At 42.1% G+C, this 25,448-nt stretch overlaps 1 protein-coding gene across 2 annotated transcripts in view; it reads left to right on the forward strand.

Annotated features, from left to right (window-relative positions):
• LOC132406685 (microtubule-associated tyrosine carboxypeptidase-like) overlaps positions 1–24,623 on the forward strand; it is a 77,735-nt gene extending 53,112 nt beyond the window's left edge. Inside the window, exons 4-7 of one of the 2 annotated variants that reach the window (XM_059992538.1) lie at positions 2,870–3,002; positions 4,869–5,174; positions 9,342–9,439; positions 20,987–24,623. In XM_059992538.1, coding sequence (XP_059848521.1) covers positions 2,870–3,002; positions 4,869–5,174; positions 9,342–9,439; positions 20,987–21,151 — 702 coding nt within the window. In that variant the 3' untranslated portion in view covers positions 21,152–24,623. The remainder of the gene's footprint in view (positions 1–2,869; positions 3,003–4,868; positions 5,175–9,341; positions 9,440–20,986) is intronic. The other variant, XM_059992539.1, reaches the window with a different exon arrangement.
• Positions 24,624–25,448: the final 825 nt, after the last annotated feature.

Below are 25,448 nucleotides of genomic sequence, written 5' to 3' on the forward strand. Positions count from 1 at the left end.
TGGGACCCCTCCACCATTCCGCCTGCAGCTTTCAACATTCATCCCTCATAAACTCTCCTGTGTGACTGCACCAGTCAAACACAGTGAAATCCTTTACACTGATCCTTTAACACACATTTTGCAATGGTTGGCTCTTCATATCAGTAAGGGCATGTGTAGATGGACATCAAGACCACCCTGAAGGAGTGCCCAAGTTAATATCATGACTGCATTTGAGGAGATACTTGGATGGCAGAACCATATAGATGAAATGGTCCAAAAAAAGGACCACTCTGATCATCATTTGTAACCAGCATAATTGATTAACCTGGAACTGTCAAACTCAACAGATGCTGAATAACCAAGTTTCTACTGTCAACTATCAATTGATCTAAATCAAATCTGTCTGCTGGAACATGGTCCATCGAATGCTCCTTGACATCTAATTAAATCCTTAACTAGCTAAGTAATTAGACAGCTGCAAAAAGTAGTTGAGGAACATCTGGCAGCTCTTGGGCTGTATTCCCTGGAGTTCAGGAGAATGAAAGAGGATCTCATAGAAACGTTCAGAATGTTAAAAGGCCTGTACAGATTTGATATAGCAAAGTTATTTCCCATGGTAGGGATTCTAGGACAAGAGGGCACGACTTCAGGATTGAAGGACGCCCTTTCAGAACAGAGATGCAGAGAAATTACTTTAGTCAGAGGGTGGTAACTCTGTGGAATTTGATGCCATGAGCAGCTGTGGAGGCCAAATCAGAAACATAGAAACATAGAAAACCTACAGCTCATTACAGGCCCTTCGGCCCATAAAGTTGTGCCGAACATGTCCATACCTTAGAAATTACTAGGCTTACCTATAGCCCTTTATTTTTCTAAGCTCCATGTACCTATCCAAAAGTCATTGGTGTATTTAAGGCAGAGATAGATAGGTTCTTGATTAGTCAGGGCATCAAAGGGTATGGGGTGAAAGTAGGGGAATGGGGATGACTGGAAGAATTGGATCAGCCATTGATTGAATGGTGGAGCAGACCCGATGGGCTGAATGGCTTACTTCTGCTCCTATATCTTATGAACTTTGTAAATTTGTATGAACATTAATAATAGAACACATGAAAATGAAGTTGGAAGAGTTTATTCAGCCTCTCTTGCCTGCTCTGCCATTCAATTAGATCAAGGAATTTCAAGCCTCCTAGTTTTGCCCATTCTGACATGTTGGTCCATGGCTTCTTCTACTGCCATGATGAGGCCACTCTAAGGTTGGAGGAGCAACACCTGATATTTAAACAGATATCCTCCAACCTGACAGCATGAACATTGATTTCTCCAATTTCTACCCCCTCCTGCTTTCCTCTTTTTCTGTTCCATATTCTGGCTTCCTCTTACCCCTTCTCCTCACCTACCTATCACCACCTGATACTTCTCCTTCCCTTTCTCCCATGGTCCACTCTCCTCTCCCATCAGATTCCTTCTTCAGCCCTTTCCCTTTTCCACCTATCAGCTATCAGCTTCTCCCTTTATCCCTCCCTTCCCCACTTGCCTCTCACCTATCACCTGCCAGCTTGTACTCCTTTCCCTTCCCAAGCTTCTATTCTGGCTTCTTCACCCTTCTTTTCTAGTCCTGATGAAGGATCCCCATCCAACTGTTTATTCCTCTCCACAGATGCTGCCTGACTTGTTGTGTACCTCCAGCAATTTGTGTGCATTACTCTGGATTTCCAGCATCTGCAGGAAGTCATCTGTTTACCATTATCTCCTCAGCACTTCCCTGAATTATTCCCACATCCATTTCTCATCAATCCAAAAATCTACCAGACTCTTTCTAGAACATACTCAGCAGCCACGTCCCCATGGCCTTCTTGGATGGAACTTTTGCCAGGGTGAAGAACTTCCTTCTCATCTCTATCCTGAATAACACGTTCCATAATCTGACACTTAACCTTTGCAGTAGCAACACAGGCACAGAGCATCAGATAAACAGCATTCCCAAGAAAAACATAAATTCCACATGTTTTATGAGAAAGAACACAATTAGATCAATAAAAATTTAATTTTAATGCAAAGTTTTCACAGTGGTCAGAGTGCTGCTAAAGTGTAGGGTCTGTGCTGATTGGTTCAAGAAGCAAATGGTTGAATGGAAGTAACTGTTCTTGAACCTGATGGCGTGGGACTTCAGGCTTCTCTATCTCCTGCCTGGTGGTAGCTATGAGAGGACAGCATGGTTCAAATGGTGGGAATCTCTGATGCCTTCACGAAGCATTGCCTCCATAGATGCTGCTGTTGTGGATGATATGTCAGTGATGAGTCCACCATTTTTCTTCCTTTTGAAAGCAGGTTTATTTAGCAATTAGTGTCACCTTTTTACCATTCTACAATATTCCATTATTCACACCATTCAACGTTTCAAACAAATAATCTGTATCCAGAATGCCCTTGAGTTCTTATGACATCCACTGGTTTCAGAAATCCCCTATTACACCCATGACAACTGTGTTCATCTTTCTCCAGGGACTCCCAGGCATAGTCTTAACCCCATGAAGAGGGGCAGGTAGTCAGCTCAGGCAGAACCCTTGACTGCCCTGCCACCTCTCGGTACATACACAATACACCATATCTTCTCAGCTGCAGAAATGATAGGTTGCTGGGAATCATAAACCGAAAGTATCTGTTACATGCACTTCTCTGTGCAACACTTTCCACGTCAGGTTCCCAAAATAAAGAGGAAGGACTGTCACACTGAGGACCTCCCTCATTGCTGGATGGCAAATCAGACCACTGGTGGATGAGGGTGGGGAAGTATGCAACAAGCAGGAGCAGCCCTCTATTCTCTTCGGTTCTCTCACCTGGCGTCCAGCCATCTGACCATTTCTCGTTCTCCCTCCCCCTGCAGGTGGTGGTGCGATTGAGCGATGACCTGCTGTCTCAAGCGGTGATGATGGTAGAGAACTGTCGGCCCACGCTCACCATCAACCTGGCGGGGGCTCGCCAGCACTGGCTGGAGGGAATGCTGCGGCATGAGATAGGTCTGTGTTGGGTAGGATGGAGGGGTGTTTTATTGCCTTGTCACCACGAGTAGACTGTACTTCTCCAACTGCTCATAGGTCCTATCCTTAAGAATCCTTTCCAGTAGTTTGCATACCACTGACGTAAGACTCATCGGTCTATAGTTCCCAGGTTTCTCCCTATTACCTTTTTTAAACAAGGGAACTATATTTGCCATTCTCCAGTCCTCCGGCATTTCCCCTGCAGCCAAGGAGGATTCAAAGATCATGGCTAATGCTCCTGCGATCTCTTCTCTCAATTCCCACAACAACCTTGGTGTATCATATCCGGCCCTGGGGATTTATCAATCTTAATGTTTTTAAGAAGATCCAGCACTTCTTCTTCCTTAATCTCCGCATTGTCCAGCACACAAGCCCGCTCTACTTCGACCTCTTTCATTGTGAATCTATTGTTCTCGGCTGTCTCTACTCCCTTTCTTGAATAAGGGAACAACATCCGCAACCCTCTTATTCTCCCAAAGCTCTCCCAGTCCCCACAGATGATTCAAGGATCATTGCCAGAGGCTCAGCAATCTCCTCCCTTGTCTCCCACAGTAGCTTGGGGTACATTTCATCTGGTTCCAGAGGTTTATCCAACTTTATGCTTTCCAAAAGCTCCAGCACATCCTCTTTCTTAATGTCTATATGCTTAATCTTTTCAATCGGCTGTAAGTCATCCCTACAATAGCCAAGATCCTTTTCCGTAGTGAATAATGAAGCAAAGTTTTCATTAAGTACCTCTGTTATCTCCTCTGGTTGCATACACACTTCTCCACTGTCACACTTGATTGGTCCAACTCAATCTTGTCCCTGTATTGTTGTTTCGTAGCCTTGATAGCTTTAGCTCATGCTAAAGTCTTTATCACAAATCTTCTTTCACTGGATTTTTTTCTATGAATTTTGCATTAAAGTGTATTGAGTTGTCTTATCATGTTGCAAACACAGACATTTCCCTCTCATTCTTTTAATGTAGGGTGTGAAGTTGCAGCCCCTTTAAGTTTCTTTCCTCACTATGGCCTGCTCCACAGTTCTCTGAATGTGCCTGTGCACATAGGTACAACCCTGTACCATCTAACACTTTATGAAATTCTGCCAGGTTTGAATGAAATTGAGTTGAACTTTGCTGTTGAAGTTGGTACTGGTGCTGGAGTTGACCCTGAGTGTACCAAAAATATTTAAAGAATTAATTCCATGTTCTTTTCTGATTCAGCAACGGGCATTTGTGTATGTATTCATAAACAAATGAATCACTGTACACATGTTAAACCACAAGAAATCACTTTATTACAGTTAGATGAAATATTCAATACAGAAAGGAAAACAAATGGCTAATGAAATAGCAGTGCAAAAATCATCCACAATATGAGCTGATCTTCAGAATGCTGGAAGGAACCATAAATCCAAAACATTTCATGCTACCATCTCTCTCTTTCTGTTACCTTTCTTGATGTACTCTCACCTTCTGAAAGTTATTGTCCTTATTTTCTCCAGTTGTTAGCATCACTCTCAACCCAGCCAAGAGAAGATTCCCCTTCTTATACCCTTCAAAACCCCTTACACTAGTACTTTCCCATGAACATTTTCCATTTGGTACCTGCACCTGCACATGATCTTACCTTCCCTAAATAAACGTGTATTCATCATTATCTTCTCTCAAGGTTGCAGACCTGTATTCCTTTAACTTTCTCAGAACTATACCACTTCCAGTCTAACACCACTTTGTCTTTCAAACTTCTGTTTTATTTTACCATATACCAAGGAGGAATCACATTTAACTCTTATCTTATACTGTGGCATGTTGAGACTTTGTCCCTCCATGTGCTAATTTGAAATCTGTGTTGGTATCAGGCACGCACTACATTCGAGGAGTCAACAACAGCCACCAGCCCTGGCACAGTGCAGCAGGTAGGAAGCAGTATGGTCTGAAGCCAGCTAACCCGACAGAAGAAGGTCTGGCCAGCTTGAACAGCGTCCTGTACCGCAAGTACCCGTTCCTGTGGCGGGCCGCTCTACTCTACTATACTGTCTTCCAGGCCAGTCAAATGTCCTTCAGCCAGCTTTTTGAAGACATTGCTAAGTTTGTCAGGGACCCAAACACTCGATGGGAGTACTGCGTACGAGCCAAGAGAGGGCAGACTGATACTTCTAAAACAGGTCAGGTTCATTGATGTTTATAATATTTTTCTGCATTGCGGTAGGTGGTAATAGTTATGTTTTAACATAGAAACATAGAAAACCTACAGCACAATACAGGTCCTTTGGCCCACAATGCTATGCTGAACATGTACTGTACTTTCTTTAGAAATTACCATAGCCCTCTATTTTTCTAAGGTCCCTATCCAGGAGCCTCTTAAAAGACCCTTAAAAAGATTCTTAAAATATCTTAAAGAATGTCTCTGTGTTACAAAGTTACTAATTAGTATGTTGGAGATGTAGATAGACAATATGGAACAGAGCTCTGCAGCTCTGTAGCTCTGTCCCCATCATCTCAACCAACATGTCTGCCCTTTGTTAAAGCCATCCTTATGGAGCACTGAAAGCAGGGATCAAGGATCATTCAATATTTCAGGATGTAACCAAGCAAGGTGAACTAGCTGGAGTGGTACATCTGGATTTTCTGAAGGTCTTCAATAAAGTGGCACAGAAGACAATTGTTTAATATTGAGTAGAATTCTCAGCATGGAAGGAGGAAAGGACTGCAAATAAATGGAGGAACTCAGTAGGCCAGGCAGCATCTACAGAGAGGAATAAACTCTCCCTTGGCTTCATCTTTCACCTGCCAGCTTGTACTCCTCTGCCCCCCTCCCCAACCTTCTCATTCTGACTTCTTTCCCATTCCCTCCAGCCTTGATGAAGTCTGAACCCAAAATGTCGACTCTTTATTCTTTTCCGTAAACACTGCCTGACCTGCTGAGTTCCTCCAGCATTTTTTGTATGTTACTTTAGATTTCCAGCATCTGCAGAATCTCTTATATTTATGGTAATAATTGGGCTATTCTTGAGCTGGCAGGATATGAGTAGTGAGGTGCCTCAGTTATTAGTGCTGGTAACCCAGCTTTTCACTATCAGTACCACTGAACAGGATGAAGAGATCTATAGAATATCCATTTTTGATGTAAAGGTGGGTAGCAGTGAGGAGGGCTTCAGGGGAATACAGATAGGCTAGGTGAATAGACAAGGACATGAAAGCTGGAATATAATGTAAAATGATGGATGAACTTATTCATCATCAGTCCTGATAAAGGGTCTTGGCCCGAAAAGTTGACTGTTTATTTCTCTCCATAGATGCTGCCTGACTTGTTAAATTCCTTCAGCATTACAAAGTTTAAAGTTCAAAGTAAATATTTTATCAAAGTACATATATGTCACCATATGCTACCCTGAGATTCAATTTCTTGTGGACATTCGCAATAGCTACAAAGGAACACAATAGAATCAATGATGAATTACACACAAACAAAATCTGACAAATCACCAATGTGCAAAAGATGACAAACTATGCAAATACAAAATAATAATAATAATAATTAGAAGAAAAAGAAGAAGTGGAGGAGAGGTTGTACCTAATCTAGTATTGGCAAATGAATCTGGTCAGGTGTTAGACCTCTCGGTTGGAGAGCATTTTGGAGGCAGTGATCACAACTCTATCTCCTTTACTATGTTGCTGGAGAGGGATAGGACCAGACAATTTGGGGAAAAAAAATATTTAATTGGGGTAGGGGGAAAGATGAAGCTATTAGGCAGGAACTTGGGAACATAAATTGGGAGCAGATGTTCTTAGGGAAGTGGATGACAGAAATGTGGCAAATGTTTAGGGAACATTTGCATGGCATTTTGGATAGGTATATTCTATTGAGGCAGGGAAAGTTTGGTAGAGTAATAAAGGATGGTGTACAAAGGATGTAGAAAATCTAGTTAAGAAGAAAAGAAAAGCTTACAAAAGGTTCAAGAAACTAAGTACTGTTAGAGTTCTAGAAAATTGCAAGAGCACCAGGAAGGAGCTCAAGAATGAAATTAGGAGACATTGAAGGGGCCATGAGAACGTCTTGGTGAGCAGTATTAAGGAATACCCCAAGGCATTCCACAAGTATGTGAAGATCAAGGGAATGAACCATGTGAGAATAGGACCAATCAGGTGTAATAGTGGAAACATGTGCATAGAGCTGGAGGAGGTAGTGGAGGTACTTAATGAATACTTTGTTTCAGCATTCACCAGGGAAAAGGACCCTGGCAATTATAAAGATGACTTACAGTGGACTGAAACACTTGAGTGTATAGACATTAAGAAAGAGGATCTGCTGGAGCTTTTGCAAGGTACTAAATTAGATAAGTCACTAGGTCCGGTTGAGATGTACCCCAGGTTACTGTGGGAAGTGAGGGAGGAGATTGCTGAGCCTCTGACAATGATCCTTGTATCCTCAATAGGGACAGGAGAAGTACTAGAAGAATGGAAGGTTGCAAACATTGTTTCCTTCTTCAAGAACAAGGGTAGATATAACCCAGGAAATTATAGATCAGTGAGTCTTACTTCAGTGGTGGGCAAGTTGTTGGAGAAGACACTAAGAGGCAGGATTTGGAACATTTGGAGAGATATAATCTTATTAGGGATAGTTAGCATGGCTTTGTTAAGGGTAGTTCATGCCTTATAAACCTGATTGAATTATTTGATGTAATATGTAGCAAAACACAATGATGTAGAGCAGTGGATAGAGTATACATGGATTTCACTAAGGCATTTGATAAGGTTCCCTACTTGAGAGGGTCATTCATGAGGCATGGGATGGGATCCAAGGAGACATAGCTTTGTGGATTCAGAATTGGCTTGCCCACAGAAGGCAAAGGATGGTTGTGGATGGTGCATATTCTTCATGGAGGATGGTGACCAGTGGTTTACTGCAGGGAACTGTTCTGGGATCCCTCCTTTTTGTGATTTTTATAAATGACCTAGATGAGGAGGTTGAAAGGTGGGTTAGTAAGGTTGATGATGACACAAAAGTTGGGGGTGTTGTGGATAGTCTGGAGGTTTGTCAGAGGTTACAGTGTGACATTGATCGGATGCAGAACTGTGCTGAGAAGTAGCCGGTGGACTTCAACCTGGGTAAGTGTGAAGTGGTTCATTTCGGTAGGTCAAATTTGAAGGCAGAATATAATGTTACAGCTATATAAGACCTTGGTTAGACCCCACTTGGAGCATTGTGTTCAGTTCTTGTCACCTCACCACAGGAAGGATGTGGATGCTATTGAGAGAATGCAGAGGAGATTTACAAGGAGGTTGCCTGGATTGGAGAGCATACCTTATGAGAATAAGTTGAGTGAACCTGGCCTTTTCTCTTGGAGTGATGATGATGGGCATTGATCGTGTGGATAGACAGAGGCTTTTTCCCAGGGCGAAAATGGCTAATATGAGGTGGCATAGTTATAAGGTGCTTGGAAGTAGGTAACAAAGGGGATGTCAGAGGTAAATTTTTCACACAGAGTGGTGGGTGTGTGGAATGCACTGTCAGTGAAGCTGGTAGAGGCTGATAAAATAGGGTCTTTTAAGAGGCTGTTAGGTAGGTACATGGAGCTCAGAAAATAGAGGACTATGCAGTAGGGAAATTCTATGCAGTTTATATTCTGACTGCTCCATTATTACAGATAGGACAATCTATAATGCTCATCTGGATATAAGAATACAGGGTAAACAAGCAAGAACAAAACTTATCTAATAGATATAGCCATGTCAAACAGAAACAACATACAGAAATCAGTAAGAGAAAAGCCCCAGAAATATACTGAATTAAAAAAGAAAATTGAAAGACTATGGAACATGAACAGGGTATACATTGTCCCAATAGCAATATCTACAACTGGTATCATCCCAAAGTAACTACACATTAGAATTAAATAATTAGACCTTCTCAACAATATTCATGTAAACATCCAGAAAGCCACAATGCTAAACACCACTAGGAATTCCTAAAGTTCCTAGCAATTGAGAAATGAGCATGTTTGACTATGCCTATATGTCAGATTTTACTAGCTTGAGCTGAGAAAAAATAAATAATGACAATAGTAATAAATAAACAAACAAACAAACAGATAAATAAATAATATGAAGAACTTGAGCTGTTGAGACCTTGAAGGTGAATCCATAGATTGTGGAATCAGTTCAGTGTTGAGTAAGTCTAATTTGTATGGGAATGCATCAGAACTATTTGCTCCCATTAACTTCCTAACCTGTTATTTGAGCTCTCATGCGGTTTACAGTGTCCTTAGTTCCAGTTGTAGAATGTTTTCTGATCCATGCCTCACTCACAAATGACTCTCTTTTGTTTCTAGGCTGTTTTAGTAAGGACCAAGTGTACTTAGATGGAGTATTAATGTTGCTTCGATACCGGAAGACCATTGACTTCAAGATGCTGGCAGCACTGGGAAAGGTAACTGTGTCAACCCTGCTCTAATGCTTCTTCACACTCAGCTATTACTTTTAGTTCAGCACTAGTGAGGGTGACCGGTTTTAAGGTGCCAGTATCCTACCTTTACCCCTTCTCCTGTCGGTAGAAATGGTTCTGCCAGGCTTAGTAGCTAAATCATACGTGAAGGCCAGGAGCTGGACTTTGTTGTCAGAGGCTATCTGAGATGCATTTCATTGGAAGCATTTAATAGGTAGTGGGAGCTTATCCCCACTGCCTTCTCCAGCTATGACAGCTTAAGAAACCAGTCATAAAACCTTAAAACCAATCACTTTGTGCAGACAAGCACGTCAGCCATGGTTGGCAGTTCATCTAGGAGAAGGAAAACTCTTATCTCAAACATTCCCTGCCTTGCACTCACTCATGGGGAAGGCTTCAGGAGTAGATTCCAAGGAGAAATCTGAAGTTAGAGTCCTTAAGACAGTCCTACGTTGAGTTCCACACTGACTGGCAACTCCCACTGATGCCAAACTGTATCAGTCTCTACTTTCCTTTGGATTCATCAGCTGCATGGAGATGGGAGCCTACTGCATGGGCAACAGCTTGCTCTCCATATCGTACTGCTCAGCTTAAGTGTCACTTAGGCAGATTGGATGCAATATCTGTGGTTGACCCAGACCAGTGGAGGGCCTCATCATTGGAAGGGGTGGCACAGGAGGCTTGTAACACAAGGCAAAGAGTAATTCAATATAGAGGGAAATCATCAAGTCACCCATTTTTTTTTCATGTCCTGTCTGTATTTAGGTAAGATTCAAAATAAAATTTTATTTATCATGTGTATATCAAAACATACAGTGAAATGTGTCATTTCCATTAACAACCAACCTACCCAAAGATGTGCTGGGGGCAGCCCACAAATGTCGCCATGCATTCTGGTGCCAACATACAGTAACATGCCCACTATGCTCAGCTGAATGCCACAGAACACAAAGAGCAACAGAACTACAACTGCAAAACTTACTCCTATTCCTCCCTCCCTCCCATGCATATTGCAATATTGCATTTGAATTTATTGGTCCATTCTCTTCCATTCTCAGTCAAAGTATTTTCCCTCAATCATGGTGTGTAAACCCCAAGGGTCTTGCACACTGCTCTCATATTCCCTTCACAAAATAATATGGCACATCAATATGCTACTGGAAGTCTTATTCAGCGTCCACTGGCATTAGTGGTAATATATTGATGATGCTTCCCAGTGTATGTTGTAGAAAGTTGAGTTATCCTGCTAGAGCTTTGTACATGACTGGACCTGCAGATTATGATATTCTAATTATACCAACCTAGGGTCAGAGGACTGTCTCTGTGTTGGAGTGGGAGGATGTGAGAGGGAGGAATGGAATTGCTTTTCTGTTAGAAACATAGAAAACCTACAGCACAATACAGGCCCTTCGATCCACAAAGTTGTGCCGTATGTGTCCCTACCTTAGAAATTACAAGGCTTACCTATAGCCCTCTATCTTACTAATCTCCATATACCTATCTAAAAGTCTCTTAAAAGACCCTATATTATCCGCCTCCACCACCATTGCTGGCAGCCCATTCCACACACTCACCACCCTCTGAGTAAAAAACTTACCCCTGACATCTCCTCTGTACCTACTCCCCAGCACCTTAAACCTGAGTCTTCTTGTGGCAACCATTTCAGCCCTGGAAAAAAGCCTCTGACTATCCACATGCTCAATGCCTCTCGTCATCTTATACACCTCTATCAGGTCACCTCTCATCCTCTGTCGCTCCAAGGAGAAAAGGCCAAGTTCACTCAACCTGTTTTCATAAGGCATGCTCCCCAATCCAGGCAACATCCTCTGCACCCTTTCTATGGCTTCTACATTCTTCCTGTAGTGAGACAGCCAGAACTGAGCACAGTACTCCAAGTGGGGTCTGACCAGGGTCCTGTATATTGCAACTTTACCTCTCGGCTCCTAAATTCAATTCCATGATTGATGAAGGGCAATACACCATACGCCTTCTTAACCACAGAGTCAACCTGTGCAGCTGCTTTGAGTATCCTATGGACTTGGACCCCAAGATCCCTCTGATCCTCCACACTACCAAGAGTCTTAACATTAATGCCATATTTTGCCATCATATTTCACTTACCAAAATGAACCACTTCACACTTATCTGGGTTGAACCCTATCTGCCACTTCTCAGCCCAGTTTTGTAACCTCTGACAGCCCTCCACACTATGCACAACACTTCCAACCTTTGTGCCATCAGCAAACTTACTAACCCATCCCTCCACTTCCTCATCCAGGTCATTTATAAAAATCATGAAGAGTAAGGGTCCCAGAACAGATCCCTGAGGCACTCCACTGGTGACCGACCTCCATGCAGAATATGACATGTCTACAATCACTCTTTGTCTTCTGTGGGCAAGCCAGTTCTGGATCCACAAAGCAATGTCCTCTTGGATCCCATGCCTCCTTACTTTTTCAATAAGCTTTGCATGGTGTACCTTACTCAAATGCCTTGCTGAAATCCATATACACTACATCTACTGCTCTTCCTTCATCAATGTGTTTAGCCACATACTCAAAAAATTCAATCAGGCTCGTAAGGCACGGCCTGCCCTTGACAAAGCCATGCTGACTACTTCTAATCATATTATACCTCTCCAAATGTTCATAAATCCTGCCTCTCAGGATCTTCTCCATCAAATTACCAACCACTGAGTTAAGACTCACTCGTCTATAATTTCCTGGGCTATCTCTACTCCCTTTTTTGAATAAAGGAACAACATCTGCAACCCTCCAATCCCCCGGAACCTCTCCCGTCCCCATTGATGATGCAAAGATCGTTGCCAGAGGCTCAGCAATTTCCTCCCTCGCCTCTCACAGTAACCTGGGGTATGTCTCATCTGGGCCCGGAGATTTATCCAACTTGATGCTTTCCAAAAGCTCCAGCACATCTTCTTTCTTAATATCTACATGCTCAAGCTATTCAGTCTACTACAAGTCATCACTACAATCACCAAGATCCGTTTCCATAGGGAATACTGAAGTAAAGTATTCATTAAGTACCTCTGCTGTTTCCTCTGGTTTCATACACACCTTCCCACTGTCATACTTAATAGGTCCTATTCTCTCACGTCTTATCCTCTTGCTCTTCACATACTTGTAGAATACCTTGGGGTTTTCTGTAATTCTGCCCGCCAAGGCTTTCGTATTGCCCCTCTGGCTCCCCTAATTTCCTTCTTAAGCTCCTTCCTCCTTGCCTTATAATCTTCTAGATCTTTAACATTACCTAGCTCTCTAAACCTTTTGTAAGCTTTTCTTTTCTTCTTGACTAGATTTATTACAGCCTTTGTACACCACGGTTCCTGTACCCTACCATAACTTCCCTGTCTCATTGGAACGTACCTATACAGAACTCCACACAAATATCCCCTGAATATTTGCTATATTTCTTCCATACTTTTCACTGAGAACATCTGTTTCCAATTTAAGCCTCCAATTTCCTCCTGATAGCCTCATAATTCCCCTTACTCCAATTAAATGCTTTTCTAACTTGTCTATTCCTATCTCTCTCCAATGCTATTGTAAAGAGACAGAATTATGATCACTATCTCCAAAATGCTCTCCCACTGAGATATTTGACACCTGACCAGGTTCATTTCCCAATACCAAATCAAGTACAGCCCCTCCTCTTGTAGGCCTATCTACATATTGTGTCAAGAAACCTTTCTGAACACACCTAACAAACTCCACCCCATCTAAACCTCTTGCTGTTGGAGATGCCAATGGATATTTGGGAAATTAAAATCTCCCATCACAACAACTCTGTTATTATTACACCTTTCCAGGATTTGTTTCCCTGTTCCTCGATATCCCTGTTATTGTTAGGCGACCTATAAAAAACACCCAGTAAATTTATTGAACCCTTCCTGTTCCAAACCTCTACCCACAGGTACTCCATAGACAATCCTTCCATGACGTCCACCTTTTCTACAGCCATGACACTATCTCTGATCAACAGTGCCATGCTCCCACCTCTTTTGCCTTCCTCCCTGTCCTTTCTGAAACATCTAAAACCTGGCATTTGAAGTAACCATTCCTGTCCCTGAGCCATCCAAGTCTCTGTAATGGCCACACATCATATCTCCAAGTACTGATCCACGCTCTAAGCTCATCCACTTTGTTCACAATACTCCTTGCATTAAAATAGACGCATCTCAGACTTACAGTCTGAGCATGTCCCTTCTCTATCGCCTGCCTATCATGTGAGCCAGCCTCCTCTTCCCCGGTCTCTTCAGTTCGGTTCCCACCCCCTAACAATTCTAGTTTAAATTCTCCCCAGTAGCCTTAGCAAACCTCCATGCCATGATATTGGTCCCCCTGGGATTTAAGTACAACCCATCCTTTTTGTACAGGTCACACCTGCCCCAAAAGAGGTCCCAATGATTGAGAAATCTGAATCCCTGCCCCCTGCTCCAATCCCTCAGCCATGCATTTATCCTCCACCTCATCCATTTCTATTCTCACTATCACATGTTTTGTTGCTTAGGGTCATAGAGCACTACAGTGCTTAGGGTCATAGAGTCATACAGCACTACAATGCTGACACAAGCCCTTTGGTCCATTTAGACAGTGGCAAACTATTATGCTGCCTTGTCCCATTGACCTGGATCTGGACCATAGCCCTCTATACCTCCGCCCCATCCATGTACCTGTCCAACTTACCCTTAAATCTTGAAATCAAACCTGCATCCACCACTTCTGTTGGCAGCTGATAGAATCATAGGTGCTTGTTGTGTTCTGCTTTGTTATGTTATATCATTGTTGTTGTTTGTGTTGTTCTGCTGAACATTATGGGTATGTTATGTTTGTGGCAGAATGTGTCATGACACTCACCTGAGGTTGCGTTGGTTGTTAACATAAATGGTGCATTTTTCTATGTGTTTCAATGTACATGTGATTCTGAATCTGAATCTGAATTGAATGAGCATGTGGAGGTTTGTATTTGAATGCAGGGCTCTTGCAAGTTGAACTGTTTGTTCTACGTCGCCGAGTTTGGATGGTTGTCCTGCCTTCAGGCTTCACTTCTCTTAAAGCAAACTCCCCTCTGCAGAGTTGCCATGTTACAGGTTGGAATGTAGACACAAGGCTGCCTTGCTCTTCTACCTCACTTCTGGTGCATAGCATCAAGAAGCTGATGATTCCCATTTGAGCTCCCTGCTGGGAGAGAAAGCTATCACTCCTTCTCTGATCAGCTTCTCTGGATGCATGAATGTAGAATAGGAAGCTATCTCAGATACTTCCAGATCAAGTACTGAACGCCGTCTACCCCACATCCAAAATGTGCACATTCGAGTTACCTGTTCCTGCTTCCACTGTGTGTTATTGATCATTTCTCCTAATGCTCATGCTGTCTTTGAATGTCCACCTTTGATAAAGGGATCCTAGATAAAGCAGCATGGTAGCATAGTATTTAGCACAATGATATACATTCTTCCCATGACCACGTGAGATGCCCCAGTTTCTATGGTTAGGGTTGTGGACATGCTATATTGGAAACATGGCAACCTAATGCCTAGCACAATTCTTGCAGATTTGATTTCAAATAAATGATACATTTTGCTGTGACATATAAAGCTAATATTTCTTTCTTTAATATTTCACTTTGAGCTACTTGTTCCAGAGCCTCTTGCAATCAGGATGTGACATAATATTTCAACTGAGTTTTCTTTCTGGGATTTGGGTTCACATTTCTTTTAATTGTATAAGAAGAGTTTTGTATGACTGTTAACAATGTAGTGAATAGCTTCTATTTTTGTTTACCCAATCAGCTGTCCAGACTCTAGCTCTTGAATTTCCTATCTTAACTTTTCAACTTGTTAATGATTAACCTGTCAGCCTCTCTGTCTCTCCTTTCAATCCGTTTTATATCGCATCTCACTTTGTTCGACTCAGAACATGTTTCTGTCCAGAGAGCCTGATTGAGCGCTGGACTCTCTCCCACCCCACCTTTCCAAAACAGGCTCCTCATAAATTTAGATTCAGATTCAATTTATTGTCATTTATTGTCACAAATGCAATGCAGTTAAGAAATGAGACAATGTTCCTCCAGAATGATATCACAAAAGCACATGACAAAACAGACTACACCAGAAAATCCACATAATGTTTGGCAATCCCCAATCCAGAGTCCAGAGAGGCTGCTGTGTATTAATATCGCGCTACCGTCTTAGTGCATTCGCCGGAAAGGAGCTCCAAATCCACCAGACAAAGCAAGACCAAAAAGTAAAGCTACAAGACCTGCACAAAACCACATAGTTACAACAGTGCAAACAATAGCATAATTGATAAAAAACAGACCATGGGCACAGTAAAAATAGTCCAAAGATGTTAAAAGACTATAAGTTCAAAAGAAACCAGCACACAGTTTCCACAAGTCCTCAGGGTCCCAATAGACTCGTCATCTCATGCCGGCGGCAGAAGGTAATACCCCTGCTATGGACTCCCACGGGGGCGCCCGACTCAGCCTCACAGACTCAGCACACAGTTAAAGCACTCCGACTGCAGCAGACTCCGAGTCCTTCAAACCTCCGAGCCTCCGACCATCCCCTCCAGTACAGCTTCTCCGAGCACCATGCTCTGCCAAATGTATTAAGACACCCCGCCAACGGCCATCGGCAACGTGACCCTGAGGTCTAGGGGCCGGTTCTTCCCAGCAGAAACCCAGACCTCACAGCAGCAGCAGCAACAAAGAAGGTCTTCCTGGAGATTTCCAGATGTTCCTCTGTGCTCCCACGTCCGCTTTTCATCTGATTATGATTGCGCATGGCACCCCGCTTCACAAATAACAGATAATCAGCTCCGGAGTGGCCGCTGCAAGCTGTGTTGTTCCGCCATCTTGATGTTGACAATGCGACACCCCTTCAAAATACTTCATCAGCCAATCAAGACCACACCTCAGTTTACCAATCTTCAGATCTCTGATGTATTCAGTGTTAAAAGATATGCCAAAACTAGTCCAGAGTAATCATTTAATTAAAAATTTTAACATTATTTATAGTATTAAAAGTCTTAAAATAATTTTATTTGCAGTCTTAAAATAATTTGAGTTAGAATACATAAAAGGCAATTAAATACACCAGTATTTTTGTTAATTCAACTAATCATCTAACGCCTAAGAAAAGCTGGTTTGTTGGTGAAACCATCATGCTACTGGGCATAGACTACCAACAGCAGCTCATTGTATTCTATCCTGGGACAGACTTTTAAGTTGTTCGCAGGAGTAGCCCATCTTCAAAGATCCTTCTTCATGCATGCATGGATGAGCAGAAGCTTCAATCTTCTGCTGCTGTTTCTGCAGCTCTGGCTTTATATGGGATGGGGTTGCTAGTCCCAACCATCCTCCTTTCACAGCTGGGCTTGGGACTGTCTATGGCAGGGTTATAAAAAAAATCTGGCACCTGACCTTTCTCTCTCACAAGTTTCAGAATCAGAATCAAATCTATGATAATTGACATATGTCATTAAATTTGTTGTTTTGTGGCAGCTGTACAAACAATACATACAAAAATTACAATAGGTTAAATAAGAAATATAAAAACAATAAATAAATAATGCAAGAAGAGAGCAAGATAGAGAGGTGGTGTTTGTGGTTTTATGGGCCATTCAGAAATCAGATGGTAGAAGGGAAGAAGCTGCTCCAAAAATAATGAGTGTGTTTTCAGGCTCCTGTACCTCTTCTCTGACAGTACCAATGAGAAGATGGCATGTCACATATGATGAGGGTTCTTAATGATGAATGTTACCTACTTGAGGTTGTCTCCATTGAGCTGAATGATCAAATGGAGTCAGACAGAATATTGGTTGGCATAGTTTCAGAGTTGGATTTTCCTCTGTAATTGCTGAGAATCTGGGGCAGTGGTGGTCTGTAATGGCCTGTCGGGAAGCTTTGGATTTCTATATTATCATAATTTTACACTGCTTGCTTATATATTTATCTAATCACCTATATACATGTACTGTAATAGTTCAGTGAATTTTCCAGTACAGTACAGTGGCTTCTGAATTTTTCCAGAAAGTTTTTTTAGTTTTCAGTAGCAGGTGACATGCAACTTGAATCTGGCTATTTTATGTTAATTTTTATCACTGGAATTTGTGTTACCTCTAGTCTGAGTATGTGATATAACCATATAAACCATATAAAAATTACAGTAGACAATAGACAATAGGTGCAGAAGGGCCATTCGGCATCCAGAGAATTGGCCTCCACTGCCTTCCAAGGCAGTGCATTCCAGACCCCCACAACTCTCTGGGAGAAGGAGTTTTTCCTTAACTCTGTCTTAAATGACTTACACCTTATTCTCAAACCATGCCTTCTGGTCCCAGCATCTGGAACATATTTCCTGCCTCTGCCTTGTCCAATCCCTTAATAATCTTATATGTTGCAATCAGATCCCCTCTCAATCTCCTTAATTCCAACGTGTACAAGCCCAGTCTCTCTAACCTCTCTACGTAAGACAGTCCGGACATCCCAGGAGTTAACCTCGTGAATCTATGCTGCACTTCCTCTACAGCCAGGATGTCCTTCCTTAACCCTGGAGACCAAAACTGTACACAGGTGTGGTCTCACCAGGGCCCCGTACAAATGCAAGAGGATTTCCTTGCTCTTGTACTCAATTCCCTTTGTAATAAAGGCCAACATTCCATTAGCCTTTTTCACTGCCTGCTGCACTTGCTCATTCACCTTCAGTGACTGATGAACAAGGGCTCCTAGATCTTTTTCTATTTCTCCCTTACCTAACTCTACACCGTGCAGATAATAATCTGCCTTCCTGTTCTTACTCCCAGTGGATAACCTCATACTTATTCACATTAAACGTCATCTGCCAAGTATCTGCCCACTCACCCAGCCTATCCAAGTCACCCTGAATTCTCCTAACATCCTCATCACATGTCACACTGCCACCCAGCTTAGTATCATCAGCAAACTTGCTGATGTTATTCTCAATGCCTTCATCTAAATCGTTGACGTAAATTGTGAACAGCTGTGGTCTCAATACCGAGCCCTGTGGCACCCCACTAGTCACCACCTGCCATTCCGAGAAACAACCATTCACCGCTATCCTTTGCTTTCTGTCTGCCAATCAGTTTTCTATCCATGTCAATGTCTTCCCCCCCAATGCCATGAGCTTTGATTTTACCCACCAATTTCCTATGTGGGACCTTATCAAATGCCTTCTGAAAATCTAGGTACACTACATCCACTGGATCTCCCTTGTCTAACTTCCTGGTTACATCCTCGAAAAACTCCAATAGATTAGTCAAGCATGATTTACCCTTGGTAAATCCATGCTGGCTTGGCCCAATCCTATCACTGCTACCCTCAAAATTTCACCTTTCAATGACCTCCATTTCTCTATTACACCCTTTCCATAAAACAAATTGTCCCAATCCACTCCTTCTAAATCCTTTCATATCTCCTCAAAGTTGGCCTTTCTTCAATCAAAAATCTCAACCCTGGGTCCAGTCCTATCCTTCTCCATAATTATATTGAAACTAATGGCATTGTGATCACGGGCCCTGAAGTGCTCCCCAACACATACCTCCATCACCTGACCTATCTCATTCCCTAACAGTAGATCCAACACTGCCCCTTCTGTAGTTGGTGCTTCTATGTATTGCTGCAAAAAGCTATCCTGCACATATTTTACAAAATCCAAACCATCCAGCCCTTTTACAGTATGGGCTTTCCAGTCTATGTGTGGAAAATTAAAATCTCCCACAATCACAACCCTGTTCTTACTACAATTATCTATCTCCTTACAAATTTGCTGCTCCAATTCTAGCTTCCCATTAGGTGGTCTATAATACACCCCTATGTGTTACTACACCTTTCCCATTCCTCAATTCCACCCAAATAGCCTCCCTAGATGAGTCCTCTAATCTATCCTGTCAGAGCACCGCTGTAATATTTTCTTTGACAAGCAATGCAACACCTCCTCCTCTTGTCCCTCCAATTGTATCACACCTGAAGCAACGAAATCCAGGAATATTTAGTTGTCAATCATTCCCCTCCTACAACCATGTTTCACTAGTAGCTACAACATCATTTTTCCAGGTATCAATCCATGCTCTATGCTCATCCACCTTTCTTACAATGCTCCTAGCATTAAAATAAATGCATTTAAGAAATTCTCCACCTCTTACTCTCTGTTTATCACTAACGGTGCAGACAACTTTACTGTCTTCTTTTTCTTCCTTCTCCCATACATCTGTTCCCCTCCCCCCCTTGTATCTAGTTTAAATGCACTGGAGTCTCTCTAGCAAACCTCCCTGCAAGATTTTTTGTCCCCCTCCAGTTCAGATGTAAACCGTCCCGTCAGACCAGGTCCCATCTTCCCTGGAAATCTGAAGCTATCTATATATATCTATTTATAAACTATCTATAAATCTCAAGCCCTCCCTCCTGCACCATGTTGTCAGCCATGTGTTGATCTGCACTATCTTACTATTTCTAAACCTGCCTGCATGTGGCACTGGTAGCAATCCTGAGATTGCTATCCTGGAGGTCCTGCCCTTTGACTTGGCACCTAACTCCCTAAACTCAGCTTTCAGGACCTCCTCACTCTTCCTAGCCATGTCATTGGACCACGACATCTGGCTGCTCACCCTCCCTCTTGAGAATACTGAGAACGCGATCTGAGATATCACGGACCCTGGCACCAGGGAGGCAACAGACCATCCGGGATTCTTGATCTCTTGCACAGAACCTCTTATCTGTCCCCCTTACTATCAAATCCCCTATCACTACTGCTCTCCTCTTTTCCCTCCTTCCCTTCTGAGTTGAGGGTCCAGTCTTGGTGCCAGAGACGCAACCACTGCAACTTGTCCCTGGTAGGTCATCCTCATCAACAGTATCTGAAATGATATACATCGTTTGTATTTATTATTGGTGGGAATGGCCACAGAGGAGCTCTGCTCATTCTGTCTAATCTCCTTCCCTCTCCTAACAGTCACCCAGCTACCTGTCTCCTGACTCTTAGGAGTGACTATCTCCCTGTAACTCCTGTTTATTTCTGCCTCTGCCTCCTGAACGATCTGAAGTTCATCCACCTCCAGCTCCAGTTCCCTAACATGGTTTGTCAGGAGTTGCAGCTGGATGCACCTTTTACAGGTGTAGTCATCAGGGACAATTGTGCTTGCCCTGACTTCCCACATACTGCATACGGAGCACTCAACTGCTCAACTGATGTCCAGGATTGCTTTACCCTTTGGCATTTCTTTGTTCTCTCAGCTCCCGTTTTTTGTTTGTTTTCCACTCTTGCAACAGTGCAGTAATTTTTATGCCTCATTCTTGACTTCCCAGAATACTTGGATTGCAAAAGTAACAGTGCTAAATCCAACAGTGCTAAATTTAAATGGTAATGCATCTGTGGGGTGTTTTGGGGACTTGACCAATATTATCAACAATGTAATACAGAGACTTCTTTATCTTGCTGTTTTCTTGTCTCTTTCAATCAATAATATTTTTCTCCCTCTTTCTGCCATATCCCAGGTTTCATTTGAGGATGTGGAACACCTGAAGAAATGTGCCATCCTGCAGAACACACGGATCCCACACTTCATGCGTGATCAGGCACGCTACCTGGAGCAGTTACACCACATTACTGCAGTCAATGGCCTGACGGACGAGGAGCTGCTAAGGCTAATCCCCAAGTAGACCGTGCCGATAGTGGAGGTGTCAGGGATGGAAGGGGGATCCTCACAAGTCCCAGCCAGCTTCATTTTTAAATGCACTGTCACAGCAACATCCATGTGCACCTGTGCATGCACAAACACACATACACACACAGAGCTGCACACATGCATATAAACAGACACATGCATGTATACATCCACTGCACACAAATACACACACTTACATATAGATGTGCATACACCCACATACAAACAAGAATGCAGATACACATAAATGTACATATATAGACACACACATACTCACTTTCATAAACAGACACACACACCTTACACATGTGCACATATACACACATAGTTACATGCACACGTACATAAACACACACATAGACCACCAACACAAAGGCACAGAGGCCTTAGTTATTTTTGTTGTGGTACATCTGGGCATCCATGAAGATTTGTATGGGAAAAAATTGGGGATTTGTAACCACTGAAGCCAAAGCCTGGAGCTGTAGCTTCACCCCATGACTTAAGTCCTTTGTGCTATGTTTTTCCTATTTAAAAGTATTTATTGTTTGCAAAAGTGATGCTTTTTAAAGAAAATTATTTTAACTACTTGCTGGAGCGTGGAAACAATAGAAAAAATGCGGGAAAAGATCATCCAGTCACATCAGCATCAATGTTGTCAAATATTCTGTTTATCTGTGATTAGGTCTGTTTAACGCACACAAAACATTCCTCAGTCCAGACCCAAGGATGTCAATGGTTGAGTTTTCCCTTTCTGCCAGAGACATTGCCCCTTTAAACCAATCCCCATTTGTGCTTTGAAAGCATGAAAGACTTCAATAAGAATTAAAAAAACAGAAACTAGAAAATAGTGAATAACATCTGAGAGGTCAATCAGTACTTGTAGAAAGAGAAACAAATTTCTGTAGTAAATACAGCATTGGGGGAAAAGAAGGTTGAGAGCTAAAGAGGAGGAGGAGTCTGTGGCATTTCAGTGGCAGGAGAGATTAAATGCAAATGGATAAATGAAGCCAAGCAATATATAGGAAGGGTAGAAAGATGAAGGTGCAGAGGAATGGGAATGGGAATAGAATTTTGACAGTAAGAAATCTGGGAAAGAGGAGAAAGAAGTACATATTGATTAATAGGTTATGGGCTATTGTGGCAGTGAAGTACCACACAAAAATCCCATCAAATTAACTAGTTTGCTGGTATTTGATTCACAGTATTGACCTGCACTAAGGGTGATGGGCATACTTTGAAAACTTGACAATAACATGTAACTCCGAAGTCTAGTTAGGAACATGAGGTGTGCATAGACTGTAAACAAGATTTAATGCAGGGAAGTGTGAAGCAGTATGTTGTACTACGAAGACACTGGAAGGACAATATAACTCAAATCTTTCCTGTCCTATCAGATTTTTTCTTCTTCAGCCCTTTATTTCTTCCACCTTTTACCTCCCCTCCTCACTTCAATTCCCCTTCCCCCTCACCTGGTCCCACCTATCACCTATCAGCTTCCCCTGCACCTTCTTATTCTGGCTACTTCCCTTTTTCTTTCTTGTTCCAATGAATGACATCAGCCCAAAACATTGTTTATTCTTCTACATAGGTGCTGCCTGACCTGCTAAATTCTTCCAGCATTTAATGGGTATGGCTTTGGATTTCCAACAACTGCAGAATCTCTTGTATTTTTGAATTAAATGGGAAAATGCTAAAAGTGCTTCAGGAGCAGATTGAGTGATCTAGAGAAGTAGCAGATCAGTTTATGAAAGTCACATAGAATTTAAGGTGCTAATTATGGGAAGTTATGTTAAAACTGTGCTCAGCTTCTGGGCATTACAATAGGGCAGATATAATGGAATGGGTAAAGGTTTATTCAGAGAAATAAAAGGGGAACTTCTGTTGCCTTGTGAGAATTTGTTTCTTAAGGCAAATGATGTTTGGTAATTTGATGGAGGTGTTTGATAATAATGTACAATCATGATGTTAATTAGGGAGGTAGCTGTGCTGGATAACGGAAAATGCACAATGTCATCAGAAGACATAGATTGAAGTATATTGGATAAAACACCAGTGTGGGATTATGAAACACTTCGTATATTGTTGTGCTCTGTATTCAGGTAGCAGATGGAAGCTGAATTGCAAAGGAAAGTTAGATAAAGCTTGAAGGGGAACCCCACAAAGCTGTGGGGAAAGGCCTACATCCTCTTTCCTCTGTGAGCATCCATCTGTGATGTTTGACAGACACTGACTCATGCCATATTTAGGACCATAGTAAGGTTTCTATTATCAGCTGATGAAAGTGAGCTGCAAACACAGAGAACCATGTAATAAATGCCATCTATCATGATACACAGAAAAGTCTGTGGATAAAAACAATCAGCTGTTCATCGCTGGGGAATCTGGTGTCTGGTTTCAGTTAGACGCTTTCAGATATATCAATGAGTCTGGAGCTCACTGGGCAACAGCTCCAATAGCAGCTGTGCTGGTAATATCAGTTCCCTTTGCTGGTGCTGATAATGTAGACATCTGGGATGGGGTCACTATGAGTATTTAGGCAAAGATCCCCACCAACTGTTCCACATACCCTAGGGCTTTTCTCCCTCATGGATGCATTTTGCCTTTCCCGTCCTTCCCTCTTCCCAAAAATTTGCTGGGTTTTGTTCAGGTTTGGATAGCCTCAACATGACCTCTGAGAACCCTCACAGTTCATGTAGTCATTAACTAACAGTGGACTGAACAGTGACACCAATCATTCTGCATCCTCAACACAGCCACCTTTTTGCAGAGCGGTAACAGTGTTCCTGCTCAGAATGAACATTGGATATTGCTAATAATCCTTAGGGATAAATGAAACCTTTAAAGACTGGCATCAGCAGCCAATAAGAATTAAAGATTAATCTTCAGGAAATGAATGTGAGGATTCTTGTGTGTAAATATAAGTCTTTTTAGGGAGAGTGGGTTTTCATTTTTTTAAGAACTTATTTATTGGGTTGTTAAGGTTTTGAATATTTGGGGAGATAACAGCTGTTTACATAGGGTGGGCAATAATTGGAGATGAAAGAACCTGCAGTGAAACTTTCAAAAGTTGACAACTGAGGGTTCATACCGAGTGTGAAACCTTGCTCTTTCTGTGTATTTCTGGACAACTGGTCCAGAACTAAGTGCTGAATAAGTTTTATTAAAAGATTTTTTAAAGCTGTCGTTATTAAAGGGGTTTTCTGAAAGTTTAAATTCCAAATTTGATTATTACACTGAAAAAAATGAAAGAAGCTGATTTCCCAATCAGGGTAATGTACAATTATTTGAATTGATCAAATATCCATCTCATTTTATTTTAGTTCCTCAAGATATCAGACTTTGTCCTAACATTTAAATATTGAATGTACTCAATAAAGTTGCATCCATTTGCAAATGGACAGAAATTTATTTTATTATTAATCACTGGTATCCAAATTGTATTAAATGCAAAATAGCTCTTGGGAGACAATCTGTCAGGAAAATCATGTTGCTAGCTCTCACATCAAGAACATGGGTTTGCTCAGGTGGGTTTCACTGGGGTACATATGCTGTGGGTACTACACATCGATGAAAGAAGAGCAGTAGATGTAGTGCATATGCATTTCAGCAAGGCATTTGATAAGGTACCCCATGCAAGGCTTATTGAGAAAGTAAGGAGGCATGGGATCTAAGGGGACATTGCCTTGTGGATCCAGAACTGGCTTGCTCGCAGAAGGCAAAGAATAGTTGTAGATGGGTCATATCCTATATGGAGGTTGGTCACCAGTGGAACACCTCAGGGATCTGTTCTGGGACCCTTACTCTTCGCAATTTTTATAAATGACCTGGATGAGGAAGTGGAGAGATGGGTTAGTAAGTTTGCTGATGACACAAAGGTTGGAGGTGTTGTGGATAGTGTGGAGAATTGTCAGAGGTTACAGTGGGACATTGATAGGATGCAAAACTGGGGAGAAGTGGCAGATGGAGTTCAACCCAGATAAGTGTGAAGTGGTTCACTTTGGTAGGTCAAATATGATGGCAGAATATAGTTTTAATGGTAAAGCTCTTGGCAGTGTGGAGGATCAGAGGGATCTTGAGGTCCAAGTGCATAGGACGCTCAAGGCAGCTATGCAGATTGACTCTGTGGTTAAGAAGGCATATGGTGTTTTGGCCTTCATCAATCGCGGAACTGAATTTAGGAACTGAGAGGTAATGTTGCAGCTATATAGGAACCTGGTCAGACTCCACTTGGAGTACTGTGCTCAGTTTTGGTTGCCTCACTACAGGAAGAATGTAGAAGTCTTAGAAATGGT

Source organism: Hypanus sabinus, chromosome 17 (assembly GCF_030144855.1).
Source record: "Hypanus sabinus isolate sHypSab1 chromosome 17, sHypSab1.hap1, whole genome shotgun sequence".
In the NCBI taxonomy this organism is placed as follows: domain Eukaryota; kingdom Metazoa; phylum Chordata; class Chondrichthyes; order Myliobatiformes; family Dasyatidae; genus Hypanus; species Hypanus sabinus.